The 16,946-nt window shown below is 41.9% G+C and overlaps 1 protein-coding gene across 6 annotated transcripts in view; it reads left to right on the plus strand.

The window, feature by feature from the left end:
• Positions 1 to 7,254, plus strand: part of rapgef6 (Rap guanine nucleotide exchange factor (GEF) 6) — a gene marked incomplete at its 5' end in the record, with an annotated part of 124,020 nt that extends 116,766 nt beyond the window's left edge. For all 6 annotated transcript variants that reach the window (XM_080508662.1, XM_080508664.1, XM_080508663.1 and 3 more), the window contains 4 exons: positions 33 to 300; positions 1,649 to 2,196; positions 3,063 to 3,404; positions 3,952 to 7,254. In XM_080508662.1, coding sequence (XP_080364788.1) covers positions 33 to 300; positions 1,649 to 2,196; positions 3,063 to 3,404; positions 3,952 to 3,974 — 1,181 coding nt within the window. In that variant the 3' untranslated portion in view covers positions 3,975 to 7,254. The remainder of the gene's footprint in view (positions 1 to 32; positions 301 to 1,648; positions 2,197 to 3,062; positions 3,405 to 3,951) is intronic.
• Positions 7,255 to 16,946: the final 9,692 nt, after the last annotated feature.

The following is a 16,946-nucleotide window of genomic DNA, read 5'->3' on the forward strand; positions in this document are numbered from 1 at the left end:
TTGAAATAATCTTAACGTGTTAACTGTTCCAGGTTACGCCCTCCTTCCGGCCGGTAAAGCAGACAACCTGTCGGACTCGAGCCACAGCGAGATCTCCTCCCGCTCCAGCATCTGCTCGGTGGACTCGGTGCCGGCTCCCGGGCTGGACGACCGATGCAGCAGCAGCATCAACAACCGGAGCGCCGCCGCCGCCGCCGTCACTTCGGCCGCTGCCACGGCGACGACGACGTCTGCGGTCGCCGAGAGCTCAGCGGTGACGCACGGACACATAAATGCTGATTACAGTCAGCCCAGCACAAGGTAATTAACTTATCAACAGTAATCAACAATAATGGCAATAATTTAAATCCTATTTCGACAATTTCTTAATGAGAAATAGTAACATATATTGGGGTTTTGGTGACTTATACCACTTTACAAGATATTTAATTGTAAAATTGCATTGGTAGACCTTTATATCCCTTTTAAAGTGTAGAAATGTCCTTCAACATCACCTTAAGGTGAAGATTTTCGTTCTGGAGCCGATTCTAGCTGACAATAGGGAAAAGAAGGGAACGTCCACGACAGACAGCTTAAAGGGTTATTCCATATTTTCATTCACATAAATTGTAGTGTTACAGTGTTCTCACCTCACATTCATATCCCCTATATTATTAGTTCTTGCTTACACTACATCATCCATCGTATCATATAAGCAATCTGGTATTTGTTTCATAGTAAGAGGGTGACTGAGCGTTAAGTATATAGACTTATCTCTGGCTGCAGGAGGAGAGTCGGGCCCAACAATTTCAGATAAGATGCACCATTTACTAAAGAATATTGCCACAACTCCTTGGTGTTTATTCTAAAGGTTAATTCTTGGGAGATACCGAGCTGGATAAACAAACCATAAGTAAACTATGGAGGCGGCATCAAAAAGGTTGTGTCTGCATGACTTAAAGGCGTCACCCATCCACTGCCTGCTACTCTTCTGATTCCCTCTCCCATCTGGACGTCAAACACGCCTTTCCCCATGAAAACACCCAACAGGAAGTGGTAAAACTCCCCAGGTTTTATGAGCAAGTCACGTTTATACGACTGTTCTCTCTCCCCCTTTTCTCCCATTAACGAGGTATCGGTTTTTACGCGGGCGGCTTTTTAATCTGGCTGACTAAACAAACATTTTTTACTGTCTGCTGTTTGTTTATTGTTCCTTCATGATCAGGCCGTTCGGCCTCATAAAGAGGGGACTTTAAAGTTTCATCGGATGCAATAACCTATCTCCTTTTCTGATGTTATATTGCCTCAGCTGCCGCGCTGTATAAATAGCAACCTGTTTTATGAAATACAGCTTCGCTTCATGGAGTGGAGGCTTGTTTGCCAGTAAAATGGTGTCGGAGAGCCAAAGAGAGAGAGAGGTTTTTTTTAGAAAACGTGTTTTTAAAATTTTTGACAGTACTTAGGGTTTTTGAATCATCTAATTGAAGAATTTGTTTTAGAGAGAGTTGAGTCTTTTTTACAACTTTCAGCATATGAAATAAAGATCACGGGTATGGTAGTTAAGGCTTAATGTGATGAAATCAGCATTACCCCCTTTAATTACTCCCCAAAATAAGCAGCTCATCTAACATCTTTCTTCCTCCTCTTCTTGACGTCCGTCCGTCTGCAGTAGTTCCTCGTCGCCGGCTCGAGGATACGTCACGCGAGGTTCTACCTTCACCTCCTCCATCTCTACGGAGGAGTTGACCCCGGACCACACCTCCCTGGACAGCGGGCGTGGCAGCTGGACGTCCTGCTCCTCCAACTCCCACGACTCCTTCCAGAGCCTCCCGGTCTCCTCCTGCCGGCCCTGGGACCACGGCATCCACGGCCACCCGCACTCTCTCCCGCACACACACTTGGGCGGCTTCAAGCACACGCAGCTGTCCCGGCCGATCGCCGAGGTTGAAGCCGCCGCCGCCGCCGCCCCCGTGTGGGCGTCCAGCGACGACGCCTCCAAGCAGCACACCAGAAACTCTAGCTCGGATCTGTCCAATCAGTCGCGGCAGAGCTGGGCGTCGTCCAGCTCGCTGTCGGACACCTACGAGGGGAATTACGGGACGATAAAGCGGAGAAACACGTCGGAGAACCCCTCCTCGCCGGCCCACGAGGAAGGAGGGCAAAGCACAGATCCTGCCTACAAAACGGTGACATCAAGCACAGAAAAGGGCCTGATAGGTGAGGGATCGGCTCACCGCTTTGACTCCCCGTAATCTGTGTCGCAGTTGTTCAGGTCGCCGCGCTTTTCGAGGTAGTTCCAGAAGAAAGAATGACTTGATTAGTTCCAGGCGGAGAAGTAAGAAATGTGACATCTTGGACTTTTAAGTGTGATCAACTCTCATTTAACAGTCCAACAATGCCTCATAGCAAGAAGGTTTTTTTCAAAGTCATCTTTCAGTTTTTGTAATGGGATCTCAAACCGATCTCACTTTTGATTCTGCATTTGATGGAAATTATACAAAATTCAGTGACTTTTTTTTTTTTTTTTGCAAAATCCATCATACTTCTGGTTAAGGTTCTGCTAATTTGAGAAGATTGACTCATTTAACTACTTTAGTTGTGTTTCAGCATCACGTCTAATGTGAGCACTTTGCTTTTTAATCATCGTTATCTTAAAGTTTATCGGCAATCGATTACAGGGGAATCTTTTAAGACGCTTCTGATTCAAGAACCAAGCAGATAATTGTAAATAACTGATTGAGATTAAATGTAACTCATATTAGTTGCTACTGTAGTGTTTTGCATATGTGCCGCAGCCATCCATCTCATTGGTTGTATATTTTCCTTTTTAATTTTGGACACTTCTTTGATGCATGTGTAGTTGTCAGTTGTGCTAGTGAAACATCACATTGATTTATTCATTTATTTATTTTTTCATTATTATTTTCTTTGGTTTCTTCCTTCCTTTTTCACCCCCCCCCCCCCCCCCTCCTCCTCTCCTTGCACTTCCACCCCCTCCCTCCCCGGTCACTCCCCATCCCTCGCCCTCTCCTTCCTTCGCTCCACCCCTGCTTTGTTTTCTTTTGCTCCTCACCTCCATCCAGTGTACTGTGTCACCTCCCCTGCCAAGGATGAGCGTTACCGAGCTCCCCCTCCCACCCCTCCAGGCTACCAGGGTCTGGCTCTGGGGGATCTCGGCCTCACAGACGGAGTAGTCGGTGGGCCCGGAGGTCAACTCCCCAGACCTCCTCACCTCAGGCCTCCCGACTATAGCGTGGCCCTGCAGAGGAGCAAACTCCTGCAGAGCCCCGGAGCGGCCGGCGGTCTGGCCGAGGCGCGGCGGCTGGCCGGCAACCCGCACCTCCAGCACCAAGACACCCGTACAGGCTGCTCCAGACCGCCCAGCATCTGCCTCCCTCCGCAGGACCTGGCTGACAGCGAGGACGGTGAGTCCCCACCGATAATCAGTCACAAACAACAGTCGCACATTTGTGACTTTCGAGTCTCGGTATCACTGATGACCCATGGTAATATCTAATAAATTACAAAACTTGGAAGTTATCTTTGATTGATTAGACTGGACGGAGCAAACCCACACAGAGATTGACAATCACACCAAGTAATTAGCCTCAAATTCGTGTTTTTGGAGAACATGCAAACCCCACACTGAGAAGCTGCAGACGCCACGCTGCAGCCCACTTATTCCATCCAGTTTTCTGCTTGTCATGCATTGTTTTTACATTTAATTCAGTTTATAATCATGCAAACTGCATCAAAGACATAAATGTTTAAAAATCATTTCAGTTGAGCTTCATATATATGGCTCCACCTACAACATATTCATCACACGAGGCTTTTACATATTAAACAAAATACAGACGCTATTACAATAAAGAGATCTAGACTATTAATCAGCAATGAAATGTATTGAAGTAATATCCTCATTCCTCAAGTCCGTCTTAATTTGTGGCCCTTGATTGTCTCTTTTTCCAGATGAACAAGTCTCAGCGGTGTAAAAACAACAACAACAACAAAAACAAACCTCACACACGCGTCCTCACACTCGGATCAAGTTGTTATGACCGGGTTTCAGACTGAGTTAGTGGCCCGTCGTCGTCACGTTGTCAGAGCACATCCTACAAGCCCCGCCCACAGCCCACCTGGGTGACTCCCCCCCCCACCCCCCCAGAAGAAAGTTTTTAGATACTCTTTAATGGAACAATTGAATTAAAAACCAGAAGGAAAGCGATGAGAAGAAGTCAGCCTCCTTGGAAACAGACCACCTCGTACCTCCATCTCGCACTCCATAGTGTTTCGTATTGTTTTTACAGGTGTTGTACAGTCCTTTCCCCCTCTTTTTCCTTGATTACTTCCTCTTCTGTTCAGCTGCTTTTGCAAAGTGTTGATGTGTTGATGGAGCAGACAAAAGGGACAGGAAGCAGTCGGGTGTACTGTTGACCTTGTGAGTTTTGTTTTGATGTTTGCAGTTTGTCATCAGCTTAACAAGATGAATGTAAACGAATTAGAAAAAACAAAAACCTCATTATGAGATTATTTTTAAGAGAGAAAAAAAACAACTCCTCTAAAGCAGGAGTGTCAAACTCACTTTACTTCAACGGCCACATACAAACTCCACATTTTCCTCACAGTTTTATCACGTAAAAGTAGAAATTCTGAGAATAAAATCTTTATTCCAAATCCTAAAATCAACTACTTGAAAGTGCAATCTGAAATAAACACATCCAGAATAATAATTTATGTTATTTTGCTTGGAACAGTTTTTATTTAGTGCAGGAATTCCCTGTGTTTGTGGCTGTTATAATCATTTTTACAAAGCTTGTGGCAGCAAATCTGTTGTCAGAATAATTTCAGCTGCTTTCATTGGTGTCTTATTTTTTACACTTTGTAAAGTTGCTCCAATTGCGTAGCGGACCGGTTTTGGCCCACGGGCCACGTGTTTGTCTCCCTCGCCATGTTTTTCACTCCTCGTACAGGAAGAATATAGCTTGTTTATTTGTGTTTAGCACTTATATGACTGAGCTTTCTTTTTAACTCCCCCCCCCCCCCCCCCCCCCCCGCTGCTCTTCCCGTCTGACGCGAGGTACTTTAGCGGCATGCTGCCTCCTGGATTGCCTACACACACACACACACACACACACACACACACACACACACACACACACACACACACACACACACACACACACACACACACACAAATCTGTATTATAACTAGTTTTTAACGAGCTGAAGAACAAAAACCTCGCCGCTTCCTGTACAGTGCAACGCGTTTCATTCCTTCTATGGCAGCAGTAGAACAATAAATGAAACACTGTGTGATCACACAATGAGCATGCAGATACACACATGCACGCCAAAAAAAAACTCCTGTGTCGCCGTGCACAGAAAGTAAGAACAGTGTTTACACCCGTGCTTACACACTTCTGTTTACAGTGGGGTTTTTTTTGTTTTTTTTTATTAATCTCGATGTGTTTTGAATTTACAAGCTGAAACGTGTTTAACGCTCCAGGTTCAGCCGACCTTGTAAAGTCTCTTCAGGAAAGATGGCGGGTGCTCGCCGCGCGGCTCTCTCGCCTGCCGCGTTTTGTAGGATATTTAAAGGATGTGCTTGAAATTAGTTTTGATTTGTATCAAAGACGGAAGCAAGATTTGTACATTTGAAATGGAAAGATGTTTTTAAATCTGTGGTTTCGGCGGGGGGGGGGGGCGTAACTGGAAAAATTGGATGTTCTTCTCCTTCTGCTGTCGTTCTCGTGCTCTGTGACTCTTCTTTTGTTTATGTTTTATTGCCACACAAAGACTTGAAATGATTGATGCTAATATATACATGGCATATATTATATATTATATATATATATGAATTTATACATATATTTTTTTGTTGGGGTTTTTTTTTTTTTTGCCATAAATTAATGTCAACTGATCGTGTATAGATGAGAGAAAAGTCCTCTATAAAGGCTATTTTTGAATATTTTGTTATAAGAAATAATCCAAGGTTGTGATTGCCCTATTCCTTTATTTTAAGGTGGTGGCAGGAATCTTTCAAGGATTTTTTTTTGTTGTTGTTGTTGATTTGACTTCTTTTTGACATATTTCCTCCCCTCACTCTGTTGTTGGTGCCATTTCTGCTCTTTTGAGTGTGAACGCTGCTGTGTTTTTGGGATATGATGTGTGTGTGTGTGTGTGTGCATGTGAGTGTGTGGTTGTGATTGAGTGTGTGGTTGCAACACATGTGGACATGGCTTCTTTTTTTTTTTAATTCTCGACTTTGAACATCTGGATTAATCACAATAAGCGTAGCGTCTCAGTTTCGGCACAGTTCTCTGTGCAGAACTTTGAAACTCAACTTTCCTCTTTTCTGAACTCATCCGGTAGATTTCTCTCCCAACAGATCTCCATAAATCACCCACTGTGAACATCATCCATCCTTCCTTCTTGAAAACAATGATGACAAAACCTACAAACAGACTGAGTGTCAGAAACTGACAATCCTTTTTTTTTTTTTTTTTGCACAACTATATTCCTCACTCTTTAACCACAAATCAGTATTAAACACTTTGCATTGACTTTGAATAGTGGAAGTTTGAAATTGTAATAAAACTAAACATTTTTGGATCTTTTTTTTTATTTTTTTTAACTCTGCACAAAGAAATTCAGGAGTTTTGTGTTTTTTCCTCACACTCCAATAACTCCCGATAGTTTTAACTCCTATTGTTTCCCTTCAGGGCTGAATGTCATTTGCGTTTTACCTCTTTTACCCTCATTTTTCATACATTTAGTTGGTCTTCATGGGGTATTTGAACAGCTGTCAAACACTGTGGGCACGACGTGTTAGTGTTTGTAAAACCGGAGAAAATTTTAAAATAAAAAAAGACTCCACAATGCCCCCCCCCACCCCCACCCCCCTCCCTGGCTCTCATATTAATGGGTATCTGGAATGCAATAAGAGAGATGTGAATGTGTTTTATGTCAACATCTTTTGGCATTATGGCAGAAATGCACAACAATAAGCTTAAATGTGGTGAGTGAGCTGCACAATCTGTACAAAGAGGTATTAACCTGGTCTGTGGCTTAACGTTTGCTTTTCGTCTCACACTTCTAGCTGTTGTAACTTATGTCTTTTAGAAAGACAACCTGATTTTGCTTGTACGCTTTTTATGTATTTTTTACGAGTGATTGTAAATAGTTGTTATATTTTTGTTTAAGAGAATGTTTAAAAAAGGAACAACAAAAAAAACAACTGCCTTTTATTTCTCTGAGTCTACTGATATGAATTTGGACGATGAATAAAACTGTTAAGCAAAGAGATTTCAATGTGTTTCTTTCATTGGTTGCTTTGGAGCTCTTGTATAATTGTGGTATTTATTCATGATAATTACAGGTTTTTTTTTTATTACAGTACGTAAAATACATTTACATTGAAGTTGCAGGAATGCTTGTACTTTTGGGGTTTTATTTTTTCTAAAATTGGCGTATCAGCCAAAACTACTTATCATGTCAAGTATTTGCTATTAAATCTTTGGATGAATTCACATTATAGCCACAAGATGAAATTAGAGTAATTTTATTAAATATATATTTGTTAATAGAAGTTGAGGACACTTGCAGTAAAATAAAGCATTGGAAAGATAATAATAATATTAATAATACATTTGATTTGTATAACGCCAAAAAAACCAGTCCAATCCGCTTTAATTATTATCCATCCATCCATCTTCTTTACCACTTAATCCTGTGCAGGACACATTTAATCTGGTAATTTGTCAACTCTAACCCTAACCCTAACCCAAACATGATTAATGTGATGCTTTGACCCAAATCGAACCTGAAGTGAAGCTGTTTTTATTGGTTGTTGCCATAGCAACATTCACAGCTGTTAGTTCATTGGCATATCTAACTTAATTATAGAACCTGTTAAACTACAACACAAGTTTTGTGTCTCCTGATGGCAAACTATCTTTAAAACCATGCAAGCTCATAATGGGTTTTATTTGGCTTGGGGACACTTATCAGGAGACTTTTTTTTTTTTTACTTCTTTTTTTATGTTACATTTGTTTGGAGACAGACTTTGAGTCTGTACAACTCTTTCATGTCTTTGCATCACAAACCACTTGTCTGTTGTTTGTATGTCCTTGTCGCAGCATTGCCTGCTCTCTGCCATCACACCTAAGCTTGAGAGCGTCACAGTGTTCAAGGTCAGCTCCCCTTTTATTACTCATTAAAGGTTTTACTGTCACACGGAGGGCCGAGCTAAATATGGAGGGTGTTTTCTTCTGCACATGCACAAGAACTGGCTGAAGTGCTAAAATGAGTCGGCGGATTTTCATCCATTGATTGAAGTGTCCTTGGAAGAGATGGTAAACCCCTTTGGCAGTGTGTGAGTGAATACAAGAGTGTAAAGTGATTTAATGCTGCTAAAAAGCAGTGAAAGTACACCATATAAGCAGAGTCCATATGCCATAAGCTTATAGGTGATATGAGTCCCTAGACAGCTGTGTTTGACCTTTTCCTGTAGAGTCGGACTCATGGAAGTGATGGCAGCTGAAGTTTCAGCACAGCCTAAAGTTTGAGGTGTTTTTTTAAAAAATGTTTAAAGACGCTTTGTTCTTCTGCTGTGATAAAGTTGCAAATGATGTGTAAATGGAGACGGGTCAGCGTGGAAGCAGAGAGGCATGTTAACCAGGCATGTTCAAAGAGCTGGTCTCTCCCACTTCAGAGAGAATATTCCACGATCACAAGAGGAAGTGAAAGTTCAGCTCCGAGTGGGATTCGACTGGAAACGAGTCGGTGAAATTACACACAGCTTCAATTATACATCACAAAGGGCGAAAAAGCCCCACTGGAAGGCAGGGGGAGGAAATATAGGGTGTGTGTGTGTGTGTGTGTGTGTGTGTGTGTGTGTGTGTGTGTGTGTGTGTGTGTGTGTGTGTGTGTGTGTGTGTGTGTGTGTGTGTGTGTGTGTGTGTGTGTGTGTGTGTGTGTGTGTGTGTGTGTGTGTGTGTGTGTGTGTGTGTGTCCCACCTACCCTCTGATTTGACTTTGAAGTTGTGACTTTGTCAGTCGCAGAAGCCAAAAGCAGGAGGTGGGAAAACGGAAACTTTACCACCTGAGGGTTACATGCACACACACACACACACACACACACACACACACACACACACACACACACACACACACACACGTGAGCTCAAGGGCAGCGCCGAGACTGTACAGGTGACAGATTTTTTTTTCAAAACTGTTTTGCTTTACACATTTTCAATTAGACAGGAATATGTGGAAGGCTGCCCCTCGTGTGTGTGTGCGTGCGTACGTGCGTGCGTGACTTTGCTCTCACGTTTTAAAATATAAGTTGTTGTTTTCCCTCGTGTGCCATTAACTTCTCTGGTCTTGTTCTGTGCTAATCCTCTCAGTTTGACCCTGGACACAACTTCATTGACCACCATGAAGTTCAAGGTTCTGCACAAGATTCAAATAAAACTGGGGACATCTCCTTCCTTGGAGATTGACTGCCAAAAAAAAAAAAAAAGCAGGTAAAGCCCAGAAGAATCAAAGTCAGACAGAAGTGTGAGGTTGTTCTCAGACGAATAAAGGTCTTCTTAAGGTTCTTGGTGAGACCTGCTGTTTGAGGTCACTTGATATATTGGTTGAGATTCACCAAAGCTGTGAGCTTTGAACTGTTTTGAATTGTGTCCTATCAGGAGACGTCGCCCTCCAGAGGTCAGAGGTCAGTCAGTGACCAACGAGCAACAGAGTCACCAGTGATGTTCACCCGTTTATTCTTCACCCGCTCTGCCCTGTGCTGCGGTCAGCGGAGTCATTCTTCAGGAAACGTGCAGCTGTGTCTCTCCTTTTCCTCTAAATGTCAGCGGGATTTGTCTCTCGTCGTCCCCCAGTGACCTGAAGATGGATAAAGTGGATATAAAAGGCAGATGGATGGATGGGGCTCACGTGTTTCACTCTGTGATCACTCTGAAGTTTAGATGAAGTTCAACCAACAACCACGCCCAAAGAGTTTTACCCGTTACCCGCGCTGACTTGACGTCTCTTTTAAACGTGAGATCCTGGTTAATTAGCGGCTTCTTTTTTTTTCTCACTGCGAGATCTCACCTTTAGAATAAAAGCTTTGTTTACCTGTGAGAAACTGGGTGGATTCGTTAGCTGTGATTGCTCCACATTGGCGCCAAGTTAGAGGCTGAAAATCCACATAAATCAACATAAAATCCTTGTAAATCAACCAGAAATCTCCACAAATCAACCAGAAAAATCCCCCTAAATCAACCAAAAAATGTTAATGGGAGAAAATTAGATCATTGGGAATATGTGAAGAAGCTTATTCCGCACCTCACTCAATTCATAAATGCTAAAAAGTGTCACTTTAATTCTATGTTTTAACATGCGAACAGCTGAATTTTGAATGAAACAAACTCTTTTCGTTGTGGTCGTCTCTCTTGAATGTCTAGCCTCGGTCTTTCCTGGACCGTTTGAGCGCTCCTGGAATCACGTGCTGAAGTGAAGCTCTCCAGGGCCGCCTGGGCCATTCGTCTTCTGTCCTCAAGGCTTCCCGCGGCTCGTAAAAAGGTTGAGGTCAGCGTCCTCGCATCTCCACGTCCTCAACAATGTCAGCGGTGGAGCTCAAATAAATGACCTGACAAGCATGCGGAATGTCACCCATTGTTCAGAAAAGCACCGGCGATCCTTCAAATGTCCCTCTTCGTCCTGTTTATGAGGCGTCAGGGTGACTTGGTCGAATCTCTCTGGCGAGATCAGACGTCTACTAAAAAAGCCTCCTTCATCACTAGGCAGAGTTCACATATACTTTAATTACTCTAATTCCGAAAATTATAAATGCAACATGTGTTCGCTATTATGTTTTGAGTGAAAGATGCCGACTGAGCAATTTATGAAGAAATGATGAGTACGTGTAATTTATTTTTACACCAAATAATGATTAAAAACTTGAATAAATGTAATTGAACTACTGTTAAGACAAAAGTTAAATATACATTTTTGTATATATACATTGTAATGTAATCGAGAAAAATTTACTGAAAAAAAACAAGCTTTAGTAAGTAACCATAGGTGTATTTTATATTATTTATATGACAGTTATTCTAATGTGATCTTTCAGAGGAAGTCTGACATCAGATAACATTTGCTATTAACCATTGAGTTATTTCTGTGAATTTCAGCATCTGTACATGACAGTTGGCTGCTCTGCTTTACTTGGATTTTATAATAGAATAATTTAATATATCCCGTCTGGTCTGCTGGTCATAGTTTTAATTACTACGAGAGAAGGATTGAGTTTATTTTATTTAATTTGATCAAAATCAAGTTGAAATTTTTTTTTTCTTTACAGTGTAGCCTTTCTAAATTGTTTTACTTTCCATGCATAGTTATTGTAATGTCCTTCTGTGTTTGTGACGATAAATAATTGAGCATCAGGGACGACTGAGGATTTTCTCCGCTGTTCCTCTTGCAGTCACAAGGAGGCAGTGCTGCACCAGAGGACTCGGCACCTTCCTGGTGAGCTTGAGGCAAAGCTTTGTGAAATAGGACTATTTGGTAGCATGGATCTCCCCTGAGGGAGGCTATTCTATTAAGGTGCAAATTACCAAACACGTTGTCTGTGTTGGAACAATGCGACCCAAAGCTTTGTGGATTATATCTGTAGTTTATTTTTTTCTTTTTCAGGTTTCCCCCCACCCCTGTTCAAAGGTATCTCGCAAGATGCAAATGGTGTGTGTGTGTGTGTGTGTGTGTGTGTGTGTGTGTGTGTGTGTGTGTGTGTGTGTGTGTGTGTGTGTGTGTGTGTGTGTGTGTGTGTGTGTGTGTGTGTGTGTGTGTGTGTGTGTGTGTGTGTGTGTGTCACACAATGATCGCTCATTAGTTATTATGAGTTTATGTTTGCTTGTAGAAGAGAGACAGAAATCATTAGGGAGTTCAATCTGTCCTCAGCAAGTATATATGAAGTCAAAGTGGATGCACAGAAACAAATCATCACCATCATGGTCATCATCATCATCATCATCATGGTCATCATCATCATCATGATCATCATCATTTGTATATCATTACCTTTGTACTTTGTGTTATTATTTTTTTCTCAGTCTGATTTTCTGCAACAGCGTTCGTCACCGCGTCGTATGAAGCTTAAAGTGAACGTCTTCGATCGTCCCGATCAAACTCTTGGCTTCTTCGTCTTTATCTGAACCGTTCGATGGCACTCATCAGTAGGAAGAAGCATTCAGCCCCTTCGCTTCGTCGGTCGTGAAGGCCTCTCTGCCACGAGATGCCTAAACATGTGCATGTGCTCACACGCACCAACTCTTTTTTTTTTTTTTTTTTTGTCCTTATAAAAGACGTAAGTGGAGAGTGGTGAAGGGTGAAGGGAAATGGAGAGAGGCTGGAGGGAAAATGTTGAAGAGGAAGTAGGAGATAGGATTTGTGTTTGTGTGTGTGTGTGTGTGTGTGTGTGTGTGTGTGTGTGTGTGTGTGTGTGTGTGTGTGTGTGTGTGTGTGTGTGTGTGTGTGTGTGTGTGTGTGTGTGTGTGTGTGTGTGTGTGTGTGTGTGTGTGTGTGTGTGTGTGTGTGTGTGTGTGTGGTCAGGGTTGATTGAGGGTCTGAAGCAGGGCTGGATGGACGACGAGGGACAAAGAGGGAGGAGATGGGAGGCAACAGGACTGAATAAGCCTCAACCCAGACTCGACTCAATCACAGTGGAAGGAAACTTGTTAATAGCCAAACCGAACAGCCTCTCGCTTACATTCAGGGTCGTAGATAAAAAGAAAATCCTCTTCCAAATCAGTGTGAAGATGCTTCTGAAGCTTAAGCTGCAGGTCCGGCGACTACGTCTGAATATCCTCTGAGCTAACCACTTCCTACACTGCATGTTTTCCTCTGCGCTCTGGCTCTTCGTTCATGAGACTGACATTTTCACCACCTCGGAAGTGAGATTTTTTTTTTTTTTTAAACCATACTTAAGGAAACCATGATCAGCTACACTGACATTTAAAATGTATAATTAGAGAGGAAATAGGAGGAGATGAAAGGTTGCCTGAGCTTTCCTGCCTTAGTTAGTAGTGATACTTTTCCTCTAGCGTTTCAATGAGCAGAGATCAGGATGGCAGGAAATCCTCCTACACTGCCAAGTCAGGATTTACAAATCATTCTTCTTATTATTTTTATTTTTTATTTTACTTTCAGCCAGGTTCGTGTGGATGCAGTGTCATGGCATCCTGCAAGCTCTGTGGGAGTAAACAGCACTGAAGTTACCATCCTCTTTTCCACAAATCCTGCGACTTCTTGCTTTCTTCTAGTATTTGTTTTAAATTGTACTATTTTAGAGTTTCCTTTTCCTATGAAAACACTGATGAAAATAATAAATGAATGCTAATTCTAATGTCCTGCAGGTGTGTCAAGTTACAATAAATTAGTGCCCAAATATTTTGAAAATACAGATTATATCAACAACTGATTTGTTTTCCTTATAAAATAAAAAAAAAGTATATTATTTTATAAAATATGTAAAAGGCTGTTGTTGAAGAAATCTTTAGAAAGTGTTTAGCTATGACGATTTTGTATAAAATGTGGAAAGAATAAACTTAAAATCCAGTTTCAATACAAAAAAATTAAAACAAAATAGTCAGAATAAATCCAAATTGAACAAAAATGGCAGAGAAAGTAGAGAAGAGACTCCTGCCTCTTTGATTTCGAGGCGATCACGCAGGAGTCGTGTCCCAGCAGGAGTTCATAAAATCTCCACATGCGTCTTTGCAGGAGCTCCAGTGGAAGAAGGGAGGAGAAACGGGTAGACGAGTGAGAATGAGAGCGGCGGAGAAGGAATAGAGCGAGAGATGGGGAGAGACTTATAGGGACTCAGAGGGAAAATCTGAACCACCCCCCTACCGAGGAAACTGGGGAAAACGCCGCAGAGAAGTGGATGAGAGAGGTGATGGTGGTTCGGGGGGAAGGGGGGGGGGGTTCTTAGTGGGAGGCCCCTCCTTTGAACTCCATGTCAGCAGAGAGCAAGAGAGAGTGAGAAGAGAGGGATGGACTGGAGCGTCGCAATGAAGCTGGCCAGATTAAAGACCAACGGATCGCAACAGAGACGAGTGAGAAAAAAAGACGAAACTGATGAAAAAGAAAGATTTTTTTTTTTTTTTTGCAACTTCAGCATGAGGAGAGGAGAGGAGAGTCTCAAGGTCTAACCTCCTCCTGCGCCTCTGAGCTGCAGCGATCTTTGATCCCACGCTTCATCTGACTGAAATCGAAACATCGGAAATGACGGTTTACACGACAACGGTTTCTGTTGAGAACGGAAAACCTTTTGGAAGTCCGTTTCCATGACGACGGTGCTCGGAGTCACTGAAAACACACGTTTTCGAAAACGTTCTGACTCTGTCTCCTTTTCTTTCTCTCATTTCCTGAAGCTTTCTGCTGCCATGCATGCCCAGCACGCCGGGTCACCTTGGACTGGATGGTTTTCTTGTTGAGATTCACCTGTACCAGCACCCCCTAGTGACCCTATATGAAAATTACACCGTTTTCAGCGTCAACATTTTCTCAATAGCATGTATCTCCGAGTAGGCCCACGGAGATACTCACACACCACTTTCATATAACCCTAACATCTCATCTCTCTGTGTTTTTTTAATAGTTTGTAATGAACATAATGAGAAAATGTGCCAATAGGAAAAACATCTCGCTGTGTAACTTTTCTTCACTGAGGAATGTCTGACAGGAGTGTAAAACAACACACATGATCCAGTTTGCACGTTCACCTTCATGAATATGAAATATCAGAGCCGAGTTCCTGACCACGCAAAATACTGGGAGGAGTGTGTACTGTACTAATTGATTCATGCACAACGTGTAAGGTGTTTCACTTCGTCTTGAACACGCCTGCGTTGTTGATCATCCTGTGACATCTGATTTTTCTCAGATTTCTGTTTTAAAAAGGTGCTGCGAACCAGCTCAGCCTTCAGCAAGAATGTGTTCGGATTCACTCCGTCAACTTATTCTAAGACAACTTCTGTGTTTTCAGTCATCTCCCGTTTTGCCTTTTCTTTTCGGTTTAATTGCAGCACTGCTCCAACATGTTGAACGACTACCTTGACCAACATGTCCGACTCCGTGGTATCACATGTTTGCACTGCCGAGTCGCCCATTCGATCACTTCGGGGTGAACGCAAGTAAACAAACATGGAAACAATACTGTTTCCAGCAGGTTGCTCTCGTGCAATCAGGCCTAATGCATGCAAATTTCCTAGTTAAATACTTCTGTTTGTGATGTCCGTCATTGTGTTATTCTTTGTATATCCCATGCAAGACGCACACAAACTGAATGTCACAACCTATTTGAAAATTGCTTGCGAATGCAATTTAGCATAATTTATGCAGGGTATTTGTCAATTAAACCCTTGGTAGGTAAATAGGACATTTGTGTAACGCTTGTAACGATGCTTGAAAACCTATTTATTTTTCAACCACAGTTGTTACGTGGGTCAACCCACGCAACATATGTCATATCTTCTCTTTTCTTTTTTTTTTTTTGCTTATAATTAGCTTTAATACCTGCAAACAACCCTGAGCAAAAAAGACGAAGTTGTATCAAAGATGGATGGATGGTCTCTGGTTTTCCCATTGATCCTGAGGTTTTCTTTGCTGTGCCTCCCTGAAAGCAAAAACATGGATGACCAGCCTCATACACTTCACACAAATTCTTTATTGCTACTGTCATATTAAAAATTGCCATGAGAGGGCAGACTGAATATATATATATATATATGTATATAAATATATATTTAAAAAAAAACATATTTCAAGCACCCACCAACTAAAAGCACTATATTTTTTTCCAAGTAAATGGATGGACTGACACATAGAAATCTATAGGAAAACAATGTCAGACAGCTGAAGTGTCATCTGGTACGTCAGTGCTGCAGTTACAAACTCTTCCAGGCTCAGAAGCAGATGGCGCGGCTCTATGTGTCACTTCGAAACAGCGTCAGTGCTGCTCTCCACGGTTCATGACAGGTCACGGTGTGCAAAAACAGTGGAGCATCTTTGTAGCCTGTCTGGCTCTTGAGAAACATGCAGAATCCACATTTAATTTAATTTTTTATTTTTTTTTCACTGCATGAGGCTGCTTGGCCATTTCTTTGAAGTCAGCAAATGGATTCATGTGCTGTCCCACAAAAAAGAAAATAAGAAAAAGAAAACATCAAGGATATCAAAACATACCTCAGGTTTAAAGCAAACGTGTGCTCCCCTGAATTGGCCAATTCTCTGTGTCCTCTAAGAAAAAAAAAAGAAAAAAACCCCTCCTCCTGGTTCTCTTCTTCCTCCTGCACTGTATTCCCAACTGTGCTCAAACTTCGTAATGTACCACACAACTCCCACATTCCCCGAGCTTCATATGGATTTTAAAATGAATCCATACATTTCCCGTTCAAGCTGTTAACCTACATTTGATCCAATTTCTCATCTCACTAAAAATCAGTGAGCAAGTCTTTCCTACTCAGTCAAAGCATCAGAAGCGTTTGCATTAAATTTAAATTATTTACAGAAAATGGATGTTTGATAGAATCTATTCAGGCATGTGAAGGTTTTGCTTTTGTAAAATTACTTCATCATATCCCGCCTGTGCATGTCGACTCACATGTCACAACATTGTATGACCTAAACTACCAATTCTGTCAGAGTTGATGTTTTATATTTTACTTATAATCTTTTCAATTTTTTTGTTTAATTCGAATTCAACTTTGTAATACAGTAACTTACTAACTTGTGTCTGATCACGTTTTAAATGGAGTGTTATTCTGTACCTTCACCACCATTTTTCATTCTCAACTTGAATTTAGTCTGATGATGCAAGCTCTGCACTCTTCTTCAAACTGCACCGCAATTTGGATAACATCGTGATTTCACCTGTACAGGTGTTTGTTCCGTCGGTATTAGCAGT

This window comes from Blennius ocellaris (genome assembly GCF_963422515.1).
Source record: "Blennius ocellaris genome assembly, chromosome: 14".
NCBI lineage: Eukaryota > Metazoa > Chordata > Actinopteri > Blenniiformes > Blenniidae > Blennius > Blennius ocellaris.